The sequence below is a fragment of the Chrysemys picta genome, chromosome 6 (assembly GCF_011386835.1).
Source record: "Chrysemys picta bellii isolate R12L10 chromosome 6, ASM1138683v2, whole genome shotgun sequence".
Taxonomy (NCBI): Eukaryota; Metazoa; Chordata; order Testudines; family Emydidae; genus Chrysemys; species Chrysemys picta.
The window spans coordinates 27,176,593-27,203,813 of record NC_088796.1 but is presented as its reverse complement, the minus strand read 5'-3'; the positions used below and the strand labels follow the sequence as shown (position 1 = coordinate 27,203,813).

General features: G+C 42.8%; 1 protein-coding gene across 7 annotated transcripts in view; it reads right to left on the bottom strand.

The window, feature by feature from the left end:
* LOC101934454 (oncostatin-M-specific receptor subunit beta) overlaps positions 1–27,221 on the bottom strand; it is a 75,404-nt gene that overhangs the window by 23,554 nt on the left and 24,629 nt on the right. For 3 of the 7 annotated variants that reach the window (XM_005282214.5, XM_008168701.3, XM_008168702.4), the window contains exons 2-4: positions 21,085–21,171; positions 10,680–10,843; positions 4,943–5,111 (exon numbers count right to left, since the gene is read on the bottom strand). In XM_005282214.5, coding sequence (XP_005282271.2) covers positions 4,943–5,111; positions 10,680–10,843; positions 21,085–21,154 — 403 coding nt within the window. In that variant the 5' untranslated portion in view covers positions 21,155–21,171. Of the gene's footprint in view, positions 1–4,942; positions 5,112–10,679; positions 10,844–18,885; positions 19,072–21,084; positions 21,172–27,221 lie in introns of all 7 variants that reach the window. The other 4 variants (XM_065550029.1, XM_008168703.3, XM_065550030.1 and 1 more) reach the window with 2 other exon arrangements.

Sequence of the window (27,221 nt, the reverse complement as noted above, 5' to 3'; positions counted from 1 at the left end):
ACGGAGCTCATTAATAACCGATCAACAGCATATATGATGCAATGTACATAATATATAATTTTATTATTTATATAGTTATGGAAAGTAAATAATACATGGAAGAAATGAAAGGCTTTTTTTTACATGTTTTTTTTTGGGGCCCCGCCAAAAATGTTCGAATTGGGCCCCGCACTTCCTAAAGCCGGCCCTGGTGGCACCTTAGAGACTAACAAATTTGTTAAATTTGTTAGTCTCTAAGGCCTAGTCTTCACTTACCGGCTGGTCCGGCGGCACGCCATCGATGTTCTGGGATCGATTTATCGCGTCTGGTTAAGACGCGATAAATCGATCCCAGATCGATCCCGGAAGTGCTCACAGTCGGCGCCGGTACTCCAGCTCGCCGAGAGGAGTACGCGGCGTCGACGGGGGGAGACTTCCGGCCGCGTCTGGACCGCGGTAAGTTCGGACTAAGGTACTTCGAATTCAGCTACGTTATTAACGTAGCTGAATTTGCGTACCTTAGTCCGAAGTCCGGACTAAGTGGGGACCAGGCCTAAGGTGCCACAAGGATGCCTCGTTGTTTTTGCTGATATAGACTAACACGGCTACCCCTCTGAAATAGAAACCTTGTTATAACCTTAGCTACAGAGAGGCTTCTGTCTGTTCATATTAAACTAGTACATGAATGCAGAGCCAAATCAACAATTGTGCATTAAGGAAAAAAAATATAAACTTTAGAAACATTAATACCGGTAACTCTTGGTTCTCAGTATTAGTTTATATGAATACTACAGCCTGATGACAGTGAAGCAAGAATCACCGGTGGTTAATTTATGCCCCACATTCACAGAACACATGATGCTGTTACAAAGTTGAAATTGTTGAAGTGATTCTGCACTGAGTCCAAGAATTATTATGCAACAGCTTCAGAAGAGACATTGCCTTCCTAGAAGAGCCCTAATCAAAGGAACAAGTCAGACTTCAGTGGTAAGGATATTATAGCTTCCTTGTTTACTACAGCAGCATTGCAAAGGACATTCCGGATATACCACAAAGTAGGACTAAATTTATCCTCAAAGACTAAGGCCTTGTCTACACTGGCACTTTACAGCGCTGCAACTTTTAGCGCTGTAAAGTGCCAGTGTAGACAGTGCACCAGTGCTCTTCCAGCACTGATGCCGTGACTACACACCCACGTTAAAGCGCTGCCGCGACAGCGCTTTAACATTGCTAGTGAAGACATGCCCTCAGGCTGCGTCTACACTGCACTTTCATCGTTAAAACTTTTGTTGCTCGGGGGTGTGAAAAAATTACTCCCCAAACGACAAAAGTTTTAATGATGAAAAGCACCGGTGCGGACAGCACTTCATCGGTAGGGGACACTCTCCCACCAAAGAAGCTACCGCCCTCCTTGTTGGAGGTGGTTTTATTTTGTCATCGGGAGAGCACTCTCCTGGCAACAGAGTGGCTACACCATGGTCCTTACAACAGCGCGGCTGTAGCGGCACTTAGCATAGCCTAAGCGATCCTGGAGTTGTACAACTCAATTGCCTTCTAGCCAGGTATAAAACGTAATTTATATAACTTTACTGAAACTAAAACTGAACATATTTTAAATACATGATTTAATATAATCTGGATTAACAGCATTAAAAATTTCCTGTAAAATAAAACCATCATATAGCATGAGGTTTTGCTAATTAACTTATTCAATACTTACATTTCTCATTTCCTTCAGTAGAAACTTTTAAATTAAGAACGCAGGTAAGAAACCTGCCATTCAACCAGATGCCCAAAACATGATAACATTCTCATCTCATATAGTCTTTTGTTCTTTGAGAATAAAAACCACACTCTCAAAACATATAAAAGTCTATTTTAAATTTAACTCCATTTATTGTGATCAGAATCCTACTGACTTTATCCATGTGACTAGTCCCAGTCGACAAAGGCTGCAAGACTGAGCCCTTTAGAGGGAATTCCATGCATACGCGTTTGTTTTCTAAATAAAGTTAATGAGATCTGTACCACTTTTCACAGTTTTACTACTTTTATGCCAGGATTGGTGTTAGTGAGCAGGTTGTCTCATACTTTATACTTTGCAATTGTATTGTAGTTTTCATCTGAGGATCTCAAAGCACTATACAAAATGTAATCAATCTTCATTATCTCCTGTAAGGAAAAGTGACCCTTGTGCTATCTATGCTACAATTGGATAAAGGGAAGCACAGGAAGGTGAAGCATTTTGTCCAAGGTTGCATAGCAAATCCGTGACAGCTTTCTTTTTTTCCTAACTCTATCTTTCTTCTCTGCATGTATACAGTAATACTCTAGCTGTTTTAATTTGCTGACTACAGTTTTTCTAATGAGATTAAACAATAGTTGGAAGTTCTATCATTTTTCTAGGACAGTAAAAATATTAAAAACAATGCACTAAATGAAACAATTGTTCAAACCTAGAGGAAACTAGGGTGATAAGTAATAGCTAACGTGAATTTGTCAAAAACAAATCATGCCAAACCAATCTAATTTCCTTCTTTGACATGTTTACAGCCTATTCTATAGCGGGGAAGCAGTAGACACAATATATCAGGAAGGTTTTTGGCACACTCCTACATGACATAGTCCTAAGCAAACTAAGAACTGTGGTCTAGATTAAATTACTATAAAGTGGGTGCACAACTGGCTGAAAAATTATACTCAAAGAGTAGGTTTCAGAGTAGCAGCCGTGTTAGTCTGTATCTGCAAAATGGTTTGCTGTTAAGATGGGAGGATGTATCAAGAGGGGTCCTGCAGAGTCTGTTCTGGGGTCAGTCCCATTTAGTATTTTCATTAATGATTTAGATAATGAAGTACAGAACATATTTATAAAATGTGCAGATGCAACAAGCTGGAAGGGGTTGGATTGGAAGACAGGATTAGAATTCAAAATGATCTTGATAAACTGAAGAATTGGTCTGAAATCAACAAGATGAAATTCCATGAAGACAAGTGTGAAATACTTCACTTAGGAAGAAAAGGATCTGGGGGTTATAGTGGATCACAAATTGAATACAAATCATCAATGTGATGCAGTTGCAAAAAAGGCAAGTATATTGGTATGTATTAATAGGAGTGTCACATGTAAGGCACAGCAGGTAATTGTCCCAGCACTGGTCAGTACTGTGTCCAGTTCTGGGCACCACATTTTCAGAAAGATGCGGACAAACTGGAGAGCGTCCAACAAAAATGGAAAAAGGGCTGGGAAACTGTATGAGGAAAAATTGAAAGAACTGAACATGTTTATTCGAGTGAAGAGAAGGCTGAGGGAGGAGACCTGATATCTGGTTTCAAATCTGTCATAAAGAGGACAGTGATCAATTGTTCTCCATACCCACTGAAGGAAGGACAAGAAGTGAACATTCTAGTTTGCAACAAAGAAGATTTAGGCTAGATATTAGGAAAAACTTCCTAACTATAAGGATGTTGTGTTGTTCGTCCTTCGAGTTCGAAGATGCCCATGATATTACTGATTGATTTGGTTTCTGTGAACACATGATTGTCTGATCAGGGCAATTTGAGCTTTGAACTGTCTGTAGCACACTGAACAAGAGATGCCACTATGGGTTACTTGATTAACAGTGGACATGCTGCTGCTGTGAGATTTATGCTGCTGGCACTTCTGCTCTGCCTCAGTAGTTCTCCTCTACTCAGACTGATGCTCCAGTATGGATGAGACTTTGCCAGGTAGATGGTCATGATCATGAGGAAGATCTTCTCAAAACTCTGTTGAAATGCCCCAAGGACAACTTTAGGGAGTCTTTGAAAAATTTCTTCTGGCCTCCCTGAGAGTATTTTCCCTACCTTAGTTCACCATAAAAGATCTTTAGCAGTTGCTCATCTGACATTCTGGTGACATGGCCTACTCATCTCATCTGTGATTGCATCAACAGAGTATGGATGCTTGGAATACATGCCCGTATGAGAATCTCACTATCTGGAACCTTGTCTTGCCATCTTAAACTTATCAGTTTCCTCAAACAGCCCATGTGAAAGTGATTCAGCTTCATAACATGGCATCTATACACCATCTAGGTTTTGCATGCATACATCAAAGTTGCAAACATGATACCTTTGTAGACCTTCAGTTTTGTTTGTTGACTAATCCCTGTGCATTCCCACATGTCTGCCAAAGGCCACACTTGCTTCGGCAGTTCTGGCATTGGTTTCACTATCAATGTGAACTGCATGTGACAGTGTACTGCTGAGGTAGGTGAACTTGTCCAATGCCTGGAGGGTTTGGACATGCACTGTGATAATAGGCTCTACATAAGGCTTTTTTGGTACAGGCTGGTACGTCACTTCTGTCTTCTTGATGTTGATTGTGAGACCAAAACTGTAAGGATAGTTAAGCACTGGAACATGTTATCTAGGGAGGCTGTGGAACCCCTGCCATTGGAGATTTAAAGAACAGGTTAGACAAACACTTTTCAGGGATGTGCTAGGTATACTTAATCCTGCCCCAGCACAGCCTTGGGGGGTGGGACAGGAGGGAAGGCAGAGGAAGACTAGATGACCTCATGAGGGCCCTTCCACTCCCACATTTCTATGGTTCTATGAAACAGTACAGACAAGTACAGTAGAACCCCGTTTATCTGACCCTCCCTTAACCGGCTCTCTGCGTTTACTGAACAACCAGGACTCCAAGGCCAGAAGCGGGTGATCTCTCCTGTGGCCACTAGATGGTGCTGCAGCATCACATTTTCCCATTCTCCGGTTTATCCTGATTTTTGCTTGTCTGATTTAGACAAATTAGATCAGATAAACGGGGTTCTGCTGTATTAGCAGTATATTCTAAAATGGTCCACTGATGTTGCATAGCCACTGCTGACATGAACTCCAATATTTTACTGGTTTTACACTAGCAAATTAAACCACAGCATTAAATCAGCAAGGAAATATCCCAAAGTCTTGCTTTGCTTACCCAGCACGGTCTCCCACTGACTCCAACGACTCCAGATTTTAGAGAATCTTTCATCATTCACCATGCTCCTGATTCTTACAGAGTGGGACATGCATTCCAAAGGTAATTCTGAATCCCAACTCCAGTGCAGAGTTTTATTCAATTTACTGAGAGTTGTGTTATAATACTCCTAAAAACAAACAATAGGTAAGTTTGCTATTCAGGCAGAGTATGCGGAATATGGTGAACAAAAACACATGTAGAATGCTTAGTTTGGAATTGGGTTTAGCTGTTATGACATAAGATAGGCTCAGTAGGAGTTGGTGTTACCCCGGAACGGACATTCCTGCATGTGCCCCAGAACTTGACAGTACGACAGTCACCCATGTTGTATGTTCAGCCACTGCCAGCTGAAAACCAAACATCACATAGCTAGGAATAATCTTGGGCCTTTGTGAGACAAGGTCAGACAGCTGCATGCTTGTAGTTTGTTAATCAGAATAAAAAAATAAAACAAAAATTATAAGAAGTATGTCAATCACAACCTGGGTTTTAGGTGCCCCTGACATGTTGTTGTTGTTAACTAAAAATATTTAAAATGTTTTAAAATAATAAGTAGTTTATTAAAATTTAAAAAATTGGTAACCCAGTAGAGGTTGTTATGCTAACCCACTAGGAGTCACTAAAGGTTATGTGCTTTGTTAAAGTTAGCTATAAAAAATTAGGCAAAAGTAAATACCTCAGAGCAGTCTGAGGGAGCTTTTCTTCGGGCAAGGAGCTGACAGCTAAACTCCCCATCAGCTGTATGGAAAAAGGGTCCCTGGAAGCCCGGCTGTTAATCACTCAAAACCATCTCAGATTGTGGGTAACTATATCTGGAATGTCCTAAACCAGTTATGTGTGTGTGCTTAATATCTAATAAATAGTAGTTTTAAATAAGAGCATGCTTGCTTATATCAATCATTAAATGGACAGAAGCACTGTGTTCCCATTAATTTATTCCAGACACCGCCTAAAATAAAAGGTAAGTTACCACTGTTTTGGGTTCTGAAAACCCCAGGTAACATTGGGTGTGTAACTCCCTAAGGCTCCTTGAAAATCCCAGTTGTAATCCTGCATCTCAAATTTTCAAAAAAGTTTGTGTGTAACTATAGACCTCATTTACACGTGTAGTTAGCGAGACTGCAGGCTTGATTCACAATTGTATTGTTTCCACCCTATGCTGGTGCAATTTTTCTGAAATCAGTGAAGCTATGTCCACATAAAATCAGAATCATGCAATGGTGGATCAGGCCCTGTACGTTCGAAAGTAGTAATTTCACTTTCAGGTGACCAGTAGGTTGATTGTGCTTGCAATTATGCTAATTTGAACACACACCATTCAATGCATAGCTGCACACTTGATAGTTTTCTGATCATCTGGAGGCTTATGTACATCCTCACTCTACACTGCTACTATATATATATCTGTATTGGTGGAGAATTAATTTTATATTTGACTGTAGTCCTCAGGCTGAAAAAGAGCTGAAAGTTCCACAATGGGATGGGGAACAAAAGGCATGGTAGGAAATGGTTTAAAAGATATGGTGGGGCTTTGTAATCTGCAAAAAAAATTTTAAAATATACTACTGTTGCAAGGATACTTACACACACACACACACACTAACTATGGAAGCTAAGAAGAAGAAAGTTGCAATGGGGGAGGTTTAGGTTGGATATTAGGAAAAACTTTTTCACTAGGAGGGTGGTGAAGCACTGAAATGGGTTACCTAGGGAGATGGTGGAATCTCCTTCCTTAGAGGTTTTTAACGTCCGGCTTGACAAAGCCCTGGCTGGGATGATTTAGTTGGGGATTGATCCTGCTTTGAGCAAGGGGTTGGACTAGATAACCTCCTGAGGTCCCTTCCAACCTTAATATTCTATGGGGATAGTGACTGTCTAAAATATACAATGGAAAAGATGTTGATGACAGCGAAGAGGTCTTAGGGAATCATTTATACAGCAAGTTGGTAGTTTTAATCCTGTAAAAAAGTGAACGATAACATACTAGCAAAATTAATGAAGGGCTGGACAGAGGCTGGTTCCTGCCTGGTGGAAGATCCCTTGCAATCTCATTCCCGACACCCTCCTGAGCACAGAGACCATGCATGGGGCTATGCCTGCTAGTGCACATAGTGCACGGGGAAACCCTGTGGTCACTACGACTCAAACTGATTCAAGGACCAGACTAGCCATGCAGGCAAATGTTGCTCTGTTTTCTGAAGGGGGGTGCATTTTTCCCAGCATCCTGCAGTTCTGCGCAGCCCCAGTGCAGGAGCATGGCTCGAGGCCACTACAAAAGAACACACACACACACACTAACTATTCTAATTGAATTGCTTGCTGCAAGTGTACAGCTCAGAATGCTTCTCATTTTTAAAAAACAAGAAACTGGGTCCTATCCTCAGCTGGTATAAATCAGCATAGCTCCACTGACAGCTCTGACTAGGACTAGAATTCAGCATCACTATCTCTGTTCATAAGATAACACTTTCTTCAATGGCTTTTCTCCCCAGACTTTTACAATTGATTTCAGTGGCATTTTATGATTTAATGGTTATTTTTAATTTCAGGGGAACTCTTTAGCTTCTGTTCTGAATAGTACGCAAACTATACTTGCTTCAGCATGAACTATATCACTCATCCATTGTATTATTATGGTACTTTCTTCTTTACAATAAAATAGTAGTAAGAACATAAGCTGCTAGTAGTGACACACAACAACTGACCAAATGGACTTTGTATGTTAAGCTTTCACCCTATACATTGGATATTAGTCATATAAGTTCAGCCTACTGACCTGGGATTTACAAGCCTGTCTGTCTTTCAGTGGAAGGCAAATCAAACATGCACCATGTTGATTTTGAATCCATCACTTCAATTTCTATGGGAAGTGATAATACATAATGCGCTCTCATATTCTTCCCTATTAAATTGTGTCAATTTGAATTGGGCCCTAAATGGTAAATAAATCTAAATAACTATAATGAGTCGATTACTCTTTAAGTAAGGATGCCACAAATGACCATTTATTTTATACTGAAGCATTAGCTTTATTGCTAGACTAATGGGATGCCATGTCTGTTTCCAAGCACTAGCTATTATCTTAATCAAGACTATTTGTCCTCTTGGCATTAATCACTTTTTTTCCCCCTAAAATGGATCTAAAGCCAAAACTCTTTCTTCCAAAGATGCAAAAGGCCCAAAAGTCAGTTTAGTTTGCATGAGGTATGAGAATGATAGCATTCCATTGGGAAGGAGCATTCTCTGTGCTGCATACACAAATTAGAGAGGTGTAAATGGAATTTACTGTGAACCATACTCAGCCTGGGAGGCATTTTGCTTCCTTAAAACACAAGGGGCAAAATCCTGGCCCTATTGAAGTCCATGGGAGTTTTGCAATTCTGGCTTTCAGCTGTGTGGACCCTCCCTGCCTCTAGTGTAGTCTAGTTTTTAACAGGCATGATTCTGTACGTTGCGTTCTTGATGTCCTAGCAGATGGGATTTTCAAAAGTGGTCAGCATAGTTCTAATTCTACTCCCATTGACTTCAACAGAAGCGGAGTTCGTTCAACACTGAATGCATCTAAAAATCCCACCCTCTCGGTCTATTCTCCTGGGTAGTGGCTTTCTTGTATAAGAAACTGGCCTTGAGAATTAGGACATTCCTCAGATTTTTCTAGGTTTTAACATCTGTGGTTAATAATCTCCCACATTTCAATCAACAGATGGTTACAAAAATAAAAGCCCTACAAATATAGATTTCAAAAATATCACTTTTGTTAAAGCACTTCTGGAGCATACTTCTTTCACACCAGTTTACTAGGTGATTTAACTTGGTGACTTGGAGCATAAGCTTAGCAGCAATTTTAGGCTATTCCCTCTTGATTATGTTGTGACATTCTATACCTTGGGGAAGAGTCCTGTAACCCTCATATTCCTCATCTGTATAGAATTGTGATATTGCATATAAAGCAGGCCATATGAGGTATCAGAGAAAGGTTATGATGTGCTGAAAGTCCTTTTCTATCTAAATGTGTATATCATTAATGCATATGAAGTAATGAGAATGTGTTGTATAGTTGTCACTAAAATATGCTGTAGATTTGGGAAGTGCCCAGATACTAGCTCTCCAGAGACAATGAAAAGGGAAGAAGTAACCAATGCCCGGGTGGGTGCTGAACAGACATCACCAGCCATTGCCCAGCAGAGGAGTTACAATTCAGTGACTCACTCACAGGAGATGCACCTGGGGATTGCTTCACCTTGTGACTCAGCAATGCCCACCAGACATGCCTGGACTTGTGTTCTCCAAGCACATGGACTCAGGGTATAAAACAGAACACAGGGGGCCCATGCTTCACCTTTCTCCTTCCCCCACCTACGCTTCAAGCAACAAGGGCACTCAGAAGACTGAAGACTCCAACAAAGGAGACTGGCCCAGGTTTAAGGGACAAACCTGTATACTGAGGACTGCAATATCCAGTGAGGTGAGAAAAACTGCTTAATCTAGATGTTGCCCACTCTAATAGGGTTGACAGTTTAGACTGTGTGCTTATATTTTATTTTATTTTGGTAACTAACTCTTTTTGCTTATCACTTTTATAATCACTTAAAATCTATCTTTTGTAGTTAAACAGTTAAATAAATGTATTATCTTTACCGGTGATTTTGCCTGAAGTGTTTGGTAAGGGTGTTTGCTCAGGTTTACAAAAGGGGATGTATATCCACTTTCCATTGATGAAGTGGTGAACCAATTAATAAATCTGCACAACTCGTCTTGAGCAATGCAAGACTGTATATTCCTGAGGTACAAGGCTGGGAGCTGGGGGGGGTTGGCTGGTGCCTTTCTCTGTGTGATTCATGAGTGGCTCTGGGAGCATTCATGCAACCTAGCTGGGTGTGGGGCTTCACATGTGATTGTGCTGAGTGATCACAGCGCCTGGAGGGGTTTGCTGCTTGTCATTAGCAAAGCATTGTGAGAGACTGCCAAGGCTGGAGAGTTAAGGAAGCACAGCAGTCCCACAGTGCCAGGCTGCATCCCAGGAATCCCGTCACACATATATTCCCAGTGTGTGTTGATTCTCAGGAAGGCACAGAAAAATACACAAACAGTACAAGGCATTGGATTTTTGTAGGTAATGTCTCGGAGGCAGCAGTAGCATCAACTGCTAAGGCCTATGCTTGCTGTTTCCTCAGCATAGAAAATAAGAAAGGCAATAGCCATCTAAAGTAGGTGAGTGGAAGAAAACAGGAATAAAATTCACAAATCAATAGTCAGGCTTGATGGCTCACACACAGGAGACCAAAGCTTGTTTCCCCATTCTAGACTCATGTTTCTTGAGGGAAGCTACAAGAAACACTAACGGAAATTATGTCTGTCTTCTCTTCCTCAGCCAGGAGGATAGAGGCTCTAATAAGTGATCCTTAGTATGGAGTTTAAAGAAGTGTGGAGGAGTCCTCAAGGCACCCTCATGCACTTGGGGGAAACCTTACTAATGGACTTAGAACTCAATGATCCATCTTAACGTACTCTGTTTCCATGATCAGACAACTTTTCTATGTTAAATTGAGTGTGGTCCTAGTAAAATATGTAGACCCTTCTTATGAAGCCTTGGACATGTCCATGTGACAAAGCTACTTCTATACACCAGAATGTTTGATTTTTTTCATATTGATACATGAAGACATTTGAAATATGTTTTTTAAAAGATACTTACTGTCCAGACAACATTCATTTCTTCACTTCGACTAACTTGAATGTCAAAAACCATTTCTAGTTCAAACTTGTGGGCTAAGTCACTAACATCCCATTCCACCAACAAACGCTGCATAGACAAATTCTTGGAAACTTTGAGGAATGTAGGTAGAAATTCCTGGGTTTCTGGAAGAATAAATATGGTTTAAAAATATTAATACTCATGCCTGCTTAACATCATCAAATTGTTTGTGCCAAGACAGGCTATACTACTGGGGCCACTAGAGAAATGGCCCATCAATATTTTCATCACAAACCTGAGAGTGGGTAGCTGGCTCCCAGGACCTACTGAATTCTGCTGCCAGCTCTGACACTGACTCGCTGTGCCCACGCAGTCACGTAACCTTTGCTTCCCTTAAGAAAGGCGATAATATGGCCTGCTAAGGCTGGGATTTTCAAAAGCACTTAATGATGGCTTAACTCTGTCCTCGTTATCATGAATGGCAGAAAAGTTGGGCCCAGCCTAAGCGCTATTGAAAATCCCACTTGTACTGTTTGCCTATCACAGAGGGGTGTTGTAAAAATTAATGTTTGTATAGGGTTTAGATGCTTTAATGTGCAAAATACATGCTTTTTTAAAAGAAATTAAATTCTTCAGGCAATCCATAATGCAGATTTATCACTTTGGGTGTTTAGCAAAGGACAGGTTCATGGGCAGTCTGGCACCAAGCTTGCTGGAAACTACAGACCATTATGGCAGAATGTTTTCCCACAACTGCTTATCTTAGGAAGACCCAAGTCTCTGGTCAAGCAGGGCACTGACTGACCAACAACCAGCCCCAGGTTTTTGTTTTATGTTGGTTGTTTATTTTTGGGGGTGGATCAAAAAAGCTCAAATACTGAAATTTCAAAACTGTCAGTTTTTGTCGTCATTCTGGCATGGGATGCCAACACTGTTTATTTTAAATTAAGGGTCATACATGTTGATACCGACTAGACTCTGATAAAAAAGGTGGCCCGTTTGCACCCCAGCACTGTAAGGGGTAGAGAGAAAGAGCGATTCATTGCTAGAATTCAGTATGATTCACCTCACTCAGCTCAAGGAGGCACTGCAGAGGAACAAAGTTGCACTCTGACAGATAAAGCATTTTTAGGTCACTTCAGTTTTATAGGGCCGGGCCAAGCACTCTACACTAAGTGAAGGAGCACTCAGCACCTGTATGATGAGAAAAACCCAGCATCATTACACTAGGGAAACCAGAGTTAAAAGGACACTTAAAGGTCTGGAAGGACTTTGTAGATATTTTGATGGAATTTTAATGCTCTGTTACCACAGGGACATTAGTATTTGGTGGATATTTACAGAAGCACCTGAAAATTTTCAGGCCTGGCCTATGGCCAGATTTGGTTTTGGCTTGGAAGGGTTGAAGACCATTTTCTCAGCAGTCTACCCTCTCCTTGTGGCAGTAGATGCTTAGGGTAGCACAGTAAATAAAATGGTGCTCTCAAGCCATTTCATTCCAGCTGCAGAACAGGACAGGTTAAGCAAGCTGCTGAATATAAAGCTGTTTCAGGCATAGTCTATCTAGCTTCACTGATAGGTTTGAAACGTGGTATCTATTTTAGTGTAAGAAACCCCCCTAGCCTTAGTCCCTAGTTTTGCAATAACTTCTATGCAGGGCTGCATTGAGACCATTACCTTAGCTGTGAGAAATTAAAGGCTAAAGGCAAGAACCACTTGTGACGGGGTGGGCAAACTACACCCTAGGGGCCACATCCGGCCCTCCAGATGTTTTAATCCAGCCCTCAAGCTCTCGCTGGGGAGTGGGGTCCAGGGCTTGCCCTGCTTCATGCGGCTCCCAGAAGCAGCAGCATGTCCCCCCTCCGGCTCCTATGCATAGAGGCAGCCAGGGACTTCCACACGCTGCCCCCGACCCAAGTGCCGCCCCCGCAGCTCCCATTGGCTGGGAACCACGGCCAATGGGAGCTACAGGGGTGGCACCTGCAGACGGGGCAGCGCTCAGAGCCGCCAGGCTGCGCCTTCGTGTAGGAGCCGGAGGGGGGACATACCACTGCTTCTGGGAGCTGCTTGAAGTAAGCGCCCCCCAGAGCCTGCACCCCGACCCCCTCCCATGGCCCAACCCCTTGCCCCAGCCCTGATCCCCCTCCTGCCCTCTGAACCCCTTGGTCCCAGCCCTGAGCACCCTCCTGCACCCCCGACCCTTCATCCCGAGCCCTCACCCCCAGCCGGAGCCCACACACACACACACCCCCTTCAATTTCATGAGCATTCATGGCCCGCCACACAATTTCCATACCCAGATGTGGCCTTTGGGCCAAAAAGTCCCCTCCCCCCCACACCTCCCCGACTTATGATGATTCCTGGCAAAGAATACTTTATGATGAAGATATCAATGATGAGGATTTAGGTATTCGATTCATCTGGGATTTTTATTAACAATTCTGTTGAGGCATAGGATCCAACCTGTAGGGAAGTAAATACATAGAAAGAGGATTTCCATACTGCACCAATCATTTAGAACCAATCACATCTTCTAGCAAATGTATGTCTTTTAGTGACTCTGCTAGAAACTATTTGGGGTTTTTTTGTTGCTTTTTTTTTTTTTAAGAGTTCTGTAAGGGTGAGTAACATGAAAACTGCTGCAAAAGGATTTGCTGAAGCCAGGGACTATTAAGAGACAGCTTGGTGCTACTTTATGAAGGGCTTTTGCAGGCCTGCTTTCAAGATGCAAGTATTTCAGGGAGCATTCAGGCTGACTTTCTCTGGACAGTCAGTATCAGATACCTAGAAGGTTTGGAGGGAAATATTTACATGCACCCACAATCTCTCTCGGGGAAAGACAAGCAAGATGTTGAAATTCAAGACTTACGTGTGAGAAGAAAACTGGGATTATGGAACACAAGAGTATGCAATGTCCCCTATAGTGAAAGTGGTGAATATGATTGATTTGTAGAAGAAAAAAACTCTGTGCTAGCCATGGCCACAACATACCCTTTACAATGGAGCAGCCTGGACTCTGTCAGTGATTTTGGAACTATGCTGACCATCAATTTTATGCAGCTGTGAAGAAACCCAGAACATGTTATAAATGTTTCATGTTTACAAGAGAATTTTACTGTCCAAACGGACAGAGGGAGCAACAATCTTTAGGTCTTACTGGAAGTGAAACTAGCATGATTGTTAGCTTCATTGCCAAGGATGATACCGGTATGGCAGGGAACCAAATGTCTGAGACAGTGAAATGAGCCATAAAATTAACTATAGGATCTTGAGATTTTAGAGACTGATGAAGACATGATAAGCCAGCACCTCATCTCCCTGCCTTTTCAGCACAGTCAAGGATTACATTTTATTGACACTGAATATCAAAACAACAAAAGCAGGATCCGATAATCAATGACTATTGCTGGAGAGATCACAGGCATGTGAATGGTGCCATGTGGGTGTATTTCACTGGCACAGCTGGGAACACAGGGTTGGGTACAGCCATGCTGGCAGTGCAAAGATGATAGTTTGTTAAAAGATCCATACTTATGCTGAAATTGATTGGAAATCACCATAAATGAAAAGATCTACACATGCTTCATTACCCCACTGCCTAACCTTGGCTGCTCATTATCTAGTCAGCATAATCTTCTATCTTAACCACTCCTTTCTATGGAGTACTGTCCACTGTGCCTGGGCACAGATCCCTGTACGTGTACAGAAAGGAGGTTGGTTTCTGTTTTCTTTCCACTGGAAACTGGCCACCCCAGTCTCTTCCTTTTAAGAATCACAAGAAGTTGGGGAACCATCCAGGAAAGGAGGCAGATGTACCCGCAAGGCAAAGTCAACAGGTCTGTGAAAATGTTTACTATGGGTTCCATTAAGGGGGAGCAAATTGTTTGCCCTTATGGAATGAGCCCAATCCCTGTAGATCCACAGGATACCAGGACCATCTATGTGGAGGCCTCCTGCATCCCGCAATGGCAAGCATAGGAAAGATAAGAGTGAGGTCCCCAGTAGGAAAGCAAGTGTTTGCAAGATCAGGATCATGCTAAATCTCCACACAGTTTTGTGAGATTAACCAGAGGTGATGTACAACAAAGATGAAAGGCTCGAACTCCGTTGTTTTAAAAGCTGCACTGCACAGGTTAGAAACCCTGGACTCTGACAGTCAATGAAACAGAAACTGAACAGTGTTGATGGAAAGTGCCCGAGAGATAACTAAACATAAGACATGCCTGGATGCATAGCTAGGTAGAGGTTGAGAGCCAAAATCTATTCTGCAGTAAGCCATGTCATTAGATAACAACGCAGTGCGGGAACTGGTGGGTGTCCCATTACACATGTTTATTGTTTAACATATAAGCAAATAAAATACCAATAAAACAGTAATTTTCTTATAACCGAGGTCCTGGCATTGTGCCTTCAGATGGCTCCACGATATGTAGATTTTGGCTGATTGATATTAGGGATATCGCTAGATCAGTACTTCCCAGCTAGGACATTTTACATCATGTACTGTCTGATGTTTTTAAAGTATTAAACACTTGCTTATGCCAGATATTTAGCTAGTTATGAGTAAAAACTGTGGTCAAAATGTTGAGACTTGGGAGCCTTATGTTGGGCACCTAATTTATATTTAGGCATCTAAATAAGCAGTCAGATTTTTCAGCGCATCTGCGGAGACTCAGCAACTCTGAAAACCATCCCACTTACTCAGGTGCCTAAATATGTTTTTTGGTCCCAGACTTGAGGTACCAAATTTGAAATGCTGATCTTTATAGCTCATGCAACTGATGGAAGTATTTTCAAGGCTTTACCCTTAAGTAAAGCATGCTGTTGATATTATCGATCTGTCAAAAAGAAAAATACACTGGACTGCTGTTCCTTAAAATGGCATCTATAAATCTTGACCCAGTGCAAGTTTCATTAAAATGGATATGGTTGACTTAACTTGCACCATTTACAGGAAAAGCACAACTTCTGCATGAAACTTTCTATTTGTTCCTACCAGGGCATCCAAAATGGCAAATCCGTTTATTGTGACAAGTCAGGCAAGTCCAACAGGCTTGGGTAACTGAGCAATAGTCACAACAAGTGAAAACACTTCCCACAGCTGGAGTTCCAAAAGCTTCCTTTAGCCTGATTTCAAAATGAGCTTAAAAGGACGGCTTCATGAAGACAAAACTGAGCCAAGATTTCCTCTTTATATGGAAAGTCTGACTCCTCCTGGCAGCTAGACCAAACTCCTCAGAGCCTACCCCTCTTTTAATCTAATTGACCATATCTGGGCCCAGCCACATTTCCTCTCACAGTCCCTGAACTTGGGGCATGCAGATGTTGGCATTCTCCTTTCAGGGTAAGAGCAAATGATAAATTTAAAAACTACAAACAAATGTGAAACTAGAATGCTGTTGGATACCATCGTGTTTGTTCATGCTGATGTTCTATCCCTTTCCTCCACCCTGTATCTGCCTGGTCCATTTAAATTGTTCTATGTTCTACACTAATACAAACAACAAAAAAGCCCCCTGTACAAACACAGAACAAATAGACAGTCTCTCTCCCCAAGAGCTTCTGTTCGAAGTATAAGATGAGAGACAACAGATGAATATGGAGGACATTGATGGGGGAGTACAAGAAAACAATGTGACAATATTGCTCAGCATGGCAGACAATGGTTTTAGCACACCAGAAACTTAATTGTTAAGGTTTTTTATAGGCTTCAAATCTCTCCTTAAAACTCTTTTGCCATGAAGATGGATAATGAATAAGTTTAAGATTTTGTCATGGTTATTTTTAGTAAAAGTCATGGATAGATCAAGAATAAATAAGAATTCATGGAAGCCCGAGCCCCGTCTGAGAGGGGGGCACTGACAGCCCGAGCCCCACCACCTGCCTAGGATGGGAGGGCTGACAGCCCCAGCCCTGCCACCCACCTGGGGGGTGGGAGGGGTACACTGGATAGCCCAAGCCCTGAAGTCACAGAGGTGCCCTTTTCTAAGCCTAATTAGGAGTCAGTGAGCCCCACAGAGGTGCACTGGCCTCTTCCCTCATAAAGGGCCAATGAGACCCTGTGACATTTAGACACTTGTCATAATAAAAACAATAATAACTCCACAGACGGGGATGATCTATGAGCATCATTGCATCTATCTAAAATTTATTCTCTGTGAAACCTGAGAGGGAATTGCCCCTGTATTTCAGCCCAGCAATTAGTATATTAGTACTGACTGGTTGTAAAGAGTTCTAAATGACTAGAAAGTGCTGAGTTTTATGTAGGTCTCCTACCTCACTAATTTCTCCTTCAGGTTTTTTCATTTAAAGAATCATCCAATCTCTCAACCCACCCGCACCCCAATCTCTTCTCCCTCTGCATCTTGTCTCTGGGCAGTATTATTTGCAAATATAAATTCAACCAATGACTCACAGGGTCGGAGCAGAGAGGTAGATCTATCTCTTTCTGTCCCACCTAAAAATCTCAGCTTGTCTATCTGACATCTCCTTATGGATGTCTAAGCCCACCATGACCAAAGCAAAGCTTTTAATCTCTCCCCTTCCATACTTTCTCCTCTCCCCCATTTCTCAGTCACTGTGGTCAGTGCCACCATCCTCTCTGTCACTCAGCCTGTGTTCCCTGTAAGCTGCGTACTTGAGCAGCTGCCCAGGAGAGATTTAAGTGCCACCCAGCTGATTAGGAGAGCCCACACAGCTGGCAGCATGTGTTCAGGTACCCCTTCCCCCACATTCCTCCGTCCTGCAGCTGCTTCCCTGGGGGAGGGTGCTGATGTCAGGTTGTCCTCCTCTCTCCCACCCCATCTCCACAGAGCAGGGGACACAGCCTGACTCGGGACTCAGAGCTGTTGCGCGGAAGGGTGAGTGGCTGAGTGTCTTTCTTAAAGATACAGTGCACTGTTTCTGAGATTTCTCCAGCAGCCACTCACACAGTCTCTCTTCCTCCCCCTGCCCATGTACCCCATCTCTGCAGAGCAGGGGAGGGGAGACAACAGGGCTCAGGACAGAGCAGGAGAGCTTTCAGTGAGTGTCTTAAAGAAACAGCACAGCATGTCTCTCAGAAACTTTCCCAGCAGCCAGCACACACGCTGTCCCTGTGTCTCACACACATTGTCTGTCTCTCTCACACACACACACACACACACACACACACACACACACACACACAGTCTCTGTGTCTCACTGTCACACACCGTCTCTGTCTTGGTCACGCACACACACACAGTCTCTGTCACACACACACACTGTCTCTGTCAGTCTGTCACATACATACACACACACACAGAGTCATGCACACACAAACACTGTCACACACATACTGTGTCAAACGCACAAACAAACACCATCTGTGTCATGCGTGCACACAGTGTGTGTGTTTGAGTGTGTGCGTGCGACACAGATGGTGTTTGTGTGTGTGTTTGACACAGTATGTGTGTGACAGACAGTGTTTGTATGTGTGTGTTTGTTTGACACAATCTCTGTGTCACACTCACCTCCCAACACATACTTGTATTATTTTTGTTGTTACTTCTTGGTACTTCCTGCAAGGCACATATATTCTCTGTAATTTTATTCTTTCAAAGTGTGTTATTTTAGTGTTTTGAATGATCTATGCATTTCATAATTTTTATTTCTCTTACACTTAAATGTAATTTTTTGAATACTGAGTTCTAAAATGCCTAACCTGTTCTGAGTACTTATCCCTATTTAACTTTTATATCTAGGTTTTTTGTTTCTACTGGTGGCGCACATCCGCACATACGTCAGTGCACATAAAATTTATTCCGCACATGGATGGAAAAAATTAGAGGGAACATTGCTAACCTGGACAACATCTTCAACTCAGATCTCATTCTAAAGCCTCACATCCAGGCCATGTCTAAATCTTGCTTATTCTTCCTGCATAATCTCTCTAAGATCTGGCCTTTCCTATCCATCCACACAGGTAGACCTCTCATCCAGGCCCTCATTATCTTGTGTCTTAATTACTGAAACATCCTGTTCTCTGGCCTTCACAAATGCAGTCTTGGCCCACTTATATCCTAGCTTGTCCCTTTAATCATGACCCCTCTTCTTGCATCGCTTCACTGGCTCCCCCTACTCCATAGCATCAAGCACAAACTACTTGCCTTCACATTCAAGCTCCTTCACGGTCTATTCCCAGTGCTACTTATCTCTCATATGCTATCACAATGTTGACACCTACCTTCACTCTGCCAATACTTCCAGTCCTCATCATCCACTTGTTAAACAAGCACCATCGTACTTTCTCCCATGCTGCCTGTAACAGGGTAACTGTACCCTTAAAGGAAGTAGGGACTAGACATCAGTCAACCCCTGTTCTGTGGTATGTCTCTTTAAGGTCTTTGGGATTACTGGAGACGATAAAGACCTAGGGAAGGGCAGAGGCAGGTGTTAAGAGAGAGGAAGGTGATCCCAGATGAATGCTTGGAGAAGAACCAGGTTATTGTATCTTAAAGAGTTTGGGACCTGATCTCTCTCTGCCCAGGAATTACAAAGGGAGGCCAGGTGGAGAGAAGCTAGTTATAAGGCTGCAGCAAACCTGACAGAACAGACGTGGCCCCTGATGAGTTGTAGGAGTCCTAAATGAAGAAGGGTGGGGGCTGAGCTGTGTTTTTGGGAAAAGACTAACTAAATAAGACTGCATGGGGGGAACCTTGTTCAAGTACTCTGACCTGAGAGCAAGTCATTATAAAGAACTAAGATGAAACTGAGGGCAAGGTGCCTGCAGGGGTAGCCAAGAGAGGGTTCCCTGGGACGGCACTCATCCACAACTGGTGTAGTTGGCGGGATCCAAAATGCCCTCCCATAAAGGAAGAATGACAGAGTGATGGAACACGGACACCTTCTTTGGCAGGCAGATGTTCCCCCTCCCCAGGTGGCATATAGAGAGGGAGCAACAACCATGGGAGTGTCAGCTCCAGTGTTTTGAAGGGCCCCAGCAATATGGATGAGAACCAGGACACATGCAACAAAAAGTGTGATTCTTCCTTGGGATGCCCAGAACTGAGTCACCTTGTTATCCCCCTGCCTCAGTGAGCGAGAGAGACTTGCTTATGTTTAAGTGAGCGTCTGCTCCCTGATGTCACCAATCTGTTGGCTACACAAACAATCTCCTCAGGATTCTGCCAGCCCTTACTTTGCAATAGGTGCATCCCAGCCCCTAAACCCCCTTGAAGCACTTCCCCTGAAGTGTCCAGCGCTTAACCACTGGACACTCCTAGAAATTACCAGGTAAGCTGTCCCCAAAAGAACAGTGCAAACATCAGTTTGTTTGGTTCAACTGAGGATCAGCTACAATATAACATCACAGCACTCAGATATATTTACAGTGAAAACAATCAGAAGTTTATTATCAAAGGCTAAGATTTAAGAGACAGTGAATAAGTATAATGGTGGAAACAGAAATGGTTACATATAAAACAAAAAGTATAACATGCTTTCTACAATCTAAACTGAACTTTAACAGGCTAAACTGTTGTCTAAATTTGTTTTAGGTGAGATAGTTTATCTCCCAGCATCTCCAACCGACATGATGTCGATCCCCCTTTCATAGATGCAAAAACGACTGTCCTTTTTGTTTCTTCAGTGAGGGATGAAGGATATCTTTCTGCCTTCTCCTTCTACTTCCCAAAGTCATTGTTTACTCCCTGGTGTGCTGGCTCCATGTTGACTTTACATCTTCATGTTGACATTGTACACAAACCAGATTCCATTGTGTTGGCTTACAATGCTTTTTTTACATATGAATCGAGTACACATGTGACTACATCCTTTGTATGTCAACCCTGCCTGAGACATAGTCCCTAAAACATATTTTCAGTACATATACACAACTCCTTAATATCATCCGTACATACATCTCACAACAATTATGAGGATCAGTATGCCTGATTAGAGACGTCAATGACCCTTTTTGGATAAATACTCTAAAAGTGGTGCGCTAGGTGTAATGAGTTTGTGAGGCCTGTTAGGAGTTGCTGTTACAGAACAGTGAACCCTTTGCAAGCTGGCAGCAATAGGCCTCTGTGTCACAGGAAGAAGTCTTGGAGAAGTACAAAACTGGGCAAATTGGAGATGAATAATCCAGAGAAGAAAATACAGGTCAAAAATGGCTGAGATAAAGTAGTAGTAGATAGATAAATGTGTCTACTCAACTCATATCAACATGAGTTATTGATTTAACAAAAGGTAATTTTATAAGGTGAACTATGGTGCTTTTGACCCTCCCACATGCTTTGTAATGAAAAGAGACTGATTTATTAGCACGATAGGTTATCAAATAACGGAAGAGCTGGAAATGAGTCAGCCCTAACTTCTACAGAGAAAGTTCTGTTTGTTGTATATGCATTTCAAAGTAAAAAGCATGCATTCAGATCTCTACCTTGACCTTGGTATATACTGAAGCACAACGCCGCGTAGAGCAGTATTGTCTGAAGCACAAAATGATCCATCAGTTATCCACCTTCTCCTGAAAAGTACAAATTGTAAAAGAATAAATTTTCTTTTAGTTTGAATTTCATGCTAGAAAATTGAGCCTGATATCACTTAAATATAGGAAACATGAACAAAGGGAAAAGGACATAAAGAGAAATTACAGTTATCTTTTCAGATCTGGTTACACTATGTGGAGACATCCACAAATCCCATCAAAGTTTAAATTAAGCTAATTTAACAAAACAATTGGTCTTTAAACTGCTGTGAGGGTTTCCCTAAATTTAACAATAAACATGAATATTTGCCCTTAGCTCCACATACCTTATCTCCTAGGGGTCTGCCATGTAAGTGAATGAGAAATTCCCATCAGCAAGGAGAGAACAACAACAAAGTTGTAAAATACCGTGTGGCTCTAAGAGCAACATCTGCCTTACACATTCTGAGCCAAAGCCCACTAAAGTCAATGGAAACAGGGGTGGCTCTGTTTTTTGCCACCCCAAGCACAGCAGTCAGGTGGCCTGTTGTGCGGAATGCCTGTGGGCGGTCCGCGGTCACGCAGATTTGGCGGTGTTTCTGCGGGTGAACTGCCGGTCCTGCAGCTTCGGCGTACCCGCCGCCGAATTGCCACCGAAACCACGGTACCGGGGGACCTCCCACAGGCACACCGCTGAAGGCCACCTGACTGCTGCCCCCCGCAGCTTCTGCACTGGTGCCTGGAGCCGCCCCTGAATGGAAAGACTCCCATGAACATCAATGTGCTTTGGATCAAACCGTTAGTATCTACTTGAAATTAAATGAAAACGTTTTGTTTTCACACTTTGCTTTAATATGACGTAAATGTACAGTTCTCTGCCAGAAATTACCCACAGCCTTGTCTCAACCATTTACAGGCTGAGTTGCAAGCCACCTTTGCTCTCTGGAACTCACATTGCTATAGGTAGGAATTCTGCTTTGACTTGCAAGACTGGACCGTAATGATCTGATGCTGTGAGATACAGAGCACCAGTCTCAACACATTGCCCTGTCACTACAGAAGATATTTTCCCACAGCAAACAGTTATTCCAATGTAGTATCCCTGGACAGTTGTGAATAGTACCCCACGTTTAGAACCATAGAATATCAGGGTTGGAAGGGATCTCAGGAGGTCATCTAGTCCAACCCCCTGCTCAAAGCAGGGCCTAAACCCCAACTAAATCATCCCAGCTAGGGCTTTGTCAAGCCTGACCTTAAAAACCTCTAAGGAAGGAGATTCCACCACCTCCCTAGGTAACCCATTCCAGTGCTTCACCACCCTCCTAGTGAAAAAGTTATCCAACCTAAACCTCCTCCACTGCAACTTAAGACCATTACTCCTTGTTCTATCATCTGGTGCCACTGAGAATAGTCTAGATCCATCCTCTTTGGAACGCTCTATCAGGTAGTTGAAAGCAGCTATCAAATCCCCCCTCATTCTTCTCTTCTGTAAACTAAATAATCCCAGTTCCCTCAGCCTCTCCTCATAAGACATGTGCTCCAGACCCCTAATCATTTTTGTTGCCCTCCGCTGGACTCTTTCCAATTTTTCCACATCCTTCTTGTAGTGTGGGGCCCAAAACTGGATACAGTACTCCAGATGAGGCCTCACCAGTGCTGAATAGAGGGGAATGATCACATCCTTCTATCTGCTGGCAATGCCCCAAATGCCATTAGCCTTCTTGGCAACAAGGGCACACTGTCGACTCATATCCAGCTTCTCATCCACCATAACCCCTAGGTCCTTTTCTGCAGAACTGCTGCCTAGCCATTCGGTCCCTAGTCTGTAGCAGTGTATGGGATTCTTCCTTCCTAAGTGCAGGACTTTGCACTTGTCCTTGTTGAAGCTCATCAGATTTTTTTTGGCCCAATCCTCTAATTTGTCTAGGTCCCTCTGTATCCTATCCCTACCCTCCAACATATCTACCACTCCTCCCAGTTTAGTGTCATCTGCAAACTTGCTGAGGGTGCAATCCATGCCATCCTCCAGATCATTAATGAAGATATTGAACAAAATTGGCCCCAGGATCGACCCTTGGGGCACTCCGCTTGATACCAGCTGCCAGCTAGACATGGAGCCATTGTTCACTACCCATTAGCCTGACAATCTAGCCAGCTTTCTAGCCACCTTATAGTCCATTCATCCAGCCCATATTTCTTTAACTTGCTGACAAGAACACTGTGGGAGACCGTATCAAAAGCTTTGCTAAAGTCAAGGAATAACACGTCCACTGCTTTCCCCACATCCACAGAGCCAGTTATCTCCTCATAGAAGGCAATTAGGTTAGTCAGGCATGACTTGCCCTTGGTGAATCCATGCTGACTGTTCCTGATCACTTTCCTCTTCTCCCTATGTGCTTCAGAATTGATTCCTTGAGGACCTGCTCCATGATTTTTCCAGGGACTGAGGTGAGGCTGACTTGCCTGTAGTTCCCCAGATCCTCCTCCTTCCCTTTTTTAAAGATGAGCACTACATTAGCCTTTTTCCAGTCACCCAGGACCTCCCCTGATCGCCATGAGTTTTCAAAGATAATGGCCAATGGCTCTGCAATCACATCCACCAACTCCGATAGCACCCTCGAATGCAGCGCATCTGGTCCCATGGACTTGTGCTCGTCCAGCTTTTCTATATAGTCCTGAACCACTTCTTTCTCCACTGAGGGCGGGTCACCTTCTCCCCATGCTGTGCTGCCCAGTTCAGTAGTCTGGGAGCTGACCTTGCTCGTGAAGACAGAGGCCAAAAAAGCATTGAGTAAATTAGCTTTTTCCACAGCCTCTGTTACTAGGTTGCCTCCCCCGTTCAGTAAGGGGCCCACACTTTCCTTGACCACCTTCTTGTTGCTAACATACCTGTAGAAACCCTTCTTGTTACTCTTAACATCCCTTGCTAGCTGCAACTCCAAGTGTGATTTGGCCTTCCTGATTTCACTCCTGCATGTCTGAGCAATATTTTTATACTCCTCCCTGGTCACACTGCTCTACAGCCAAAATGCTTCTGAAATAAATGTTGTCAAACTTTACAAATTCTGGGTCACTGAGAACGAAAATGATACTTAAAATTGTTGATTGGCTCTAGTTTTCAAGATATGCTGTTGGGTCAGTATATAAGACCCTTGATTTGGGAATGGCGAAGGATAAGTGAGTTATAAAGGGAAGGGATCTCAATTTAAACCAGGAATGACTAATATACATCTTTGACTGGATCTATGAATAAATCTATGACTGGGTTTGGACAGTACTTGCTTTTTAGGCAAAACAATGAATGATGCAATCTGAAGCTGGAATTGCATCATACATGATATGAATTGCATCATGTTATTCCTAGAAGTCATGGATGATGCAATCATAAAGAAGCTTACATCACTCTGCTGAACAAATTGTCCTATATCAGCTCTAGAAATCATACAGTGTCGTGCTCTCTTATTTGTCAGTGTTTGGTTTTGCAAAGGGACACATTTCTGTTTAGCCAAAGTGAGCAGAGATGCCTCATACTTGTGTGAACAGTGCAGATAACTTCTGCTATGTTTGTGGTGAAGTGACTTTTGCATCACAAAAGCACAGTATAACCACTATGGTTAAGAAAGCCTATCACCTTTATTTTGGCTGCAAAATTGGAGATCAGGACAAGAGGTGGGCCCCACACATATGCTGCAACACTTGTGCAACAAATCTTCGCCAGTGGTTGAACAGGAAAAGAAATCTATGCCTTTTGCAGTGCCAATGATTTGGAGAGAGCCAACAGATCATACCAGCAATTGTTACTTCTGCATGGTGCCTCCAGTTGGGAAAGGTGTGTCAAAGAAGAAAAAGTGGACTGTGCATTATCCAAACATTCCATCAGCTATATGCCCAGTACCCCACAGAGGAGGACTGCCGGTTCCTGATGCACCAGAATCACTCTCACTTGAGTCAGACGAGGAAGAGGATGAAACTTCTGGTCCTGAACCATCAATGTCACAGGACCCACATTTTCTCCCATCCTCCTCCTCTGAACCACACCTCATAACACAAGGTGAACTGAATGATCTTGTCAGGGATTTGGAAATACCCAAGAGTAACGCAGAGCTGTTGGGCTCCAGACTACAACAGTGGAATCTCCTGGCAGGTGATGTTAGGGTTTCCATGTTCCGTGACTGTCAAAAGGATCTTGTCCCATTCTTCACGGAAGGTGATCTTGTAGCCTGCAACAACATTGATGGTGTGATGGCAGCCCTCAACATCGTTCATGATCCAGATGAGTGGAGACTGTTCATTGATTCATCGAAGACGAGTCTTAAAGCTGTTTTACTGCATAATGGCAATGTTTTGCCATCAATTCCAGTTGGTCATGCAGTCCATATGAAGGAAACCTAGGATAACATGAAACAACTTTTGAGGTGCATAAACTATGACCAACATCAGTGGCAGCTTTGTGGCGATTTGAAGGTTGTTGCTCTCTTGCTTGATCTGCAGACTGGATACACAAAGTACTGCTGTTTTCTCTGTGAATGGGATAGTCGTGCAAGAGATTCCCACTACATCAAGAAAGATTGGCCACTCCGACAGTCATTGGAGCCTGGGAGGAAAAGTGTTCAGCATCCACCACTTGTTGAATCAAGGAAGATTTTGTTGCCACCCTTACACATCAAGCTGGGTCTGATGAAGAACTTTGTCAAGGCCATAGACAAAACACAAGCAGCTTTCAAGTACCTCCGTGGAAAATTTCCGAGGTTAAGTGAAGCTAAGATAAAGGAAGGTGTCTTTGTTGGTCCTCAGATTCGTGAACTTCTTCGAGATGATGCATTTGACCATGCACTGCATGGCAAGGAAAAGACGGCATGGAAAGCCTTCCAGTTAGTGGCAATAAATTTTCTCGGAAACAACAAGGCAGACAACTACAGGTTGTTGGTGGAAAACCTCCTCAAGGCATACAAAAGCCTTGGTTGCTACATGTCACTAAAGATACATTTTTTGCACTCTCATCTAGATTTTTTTCCACCGAACTGTGGAGCAGTGAGCGATGAGCACGGTGAGCGATTTCACCAGGAAATTGCAACAATGGAGAAATGCTATCAGGGCAAATGGAGCCCATCAATGCTTGCAGACTATTGTTGGACAGTGACAAGAGATACGCCATTTAATGAATACAAGAGACAAGCCAAGAAGCGCTGAGTAGACACTGACTAGGACTAAACTATGTACATAATAGTTTTTTGCCTTTTGTTTCATAACAAATTTTATTTATATAACTCTTTTGCTGATTTTTAAAGTGTTACATAAACAAGACAGGTGAAATAGTATCATGTAAAGCAACCATAAACACATGAAAAGACCTAGGTTTACAATTTATGATTAAAACTCTACTATCTACACAATATACATAGACATAAAATGTAAAAACTTAAATATCTTAGAAACAGTAGCCAATCGGTTGTTTTAATTGTCATATTTGAATTCAGAACATCAAAATACATAATAAATAGCACATTTTATCTCTGAAGCAGATGACTTCTCAAAAATTGTAGACCAGTGTCATTTGTCCAATCTTCCACTTCTTGTAAGCTTCTTTTTTGTGTTTAAGATCAGCAAGGATTTCACTGTTAAGCCAAGCTGGTCGCCTGCCATATTTACTATTTTTTCTACACATCCTGCAACCTCAATAAGAATTCTTTAAAATACAGCCAGCTCTCCTGGACTCCTTTCCCCCTCATGTTATTCTCCCAGGGGATCCTGCCCATCAGTTCCCTGAGGGAGTCAAAGTCTGCTTTTCTGAAGTCCAGGATCCATATTTTGCTGCTCTCCTTTCTTCCTTGTGTCAGGATCCTCAACTCTACCATCTCATGGTCACTGCCTCCCAGGTTCCCATCCACTTTTGCTTCCCCTACTAATTCTTCCCTGTTTGTGAGCAGCAGGTTGAGAAGAGCTCTGCCCCTAGTTGGTTCCTCCAGCACTTGCACCAGGAAATTGTCCCCTACACTTTCCAAAAACTTCCTGGATTGTCTGTGTACTGCTGTATTGCTCTCCCAGCAGATATCGGGGTGATTGAAGTCCCCCAGGAGAACTAGGGTCTGTGATCTAGTAACTTCTGGTAG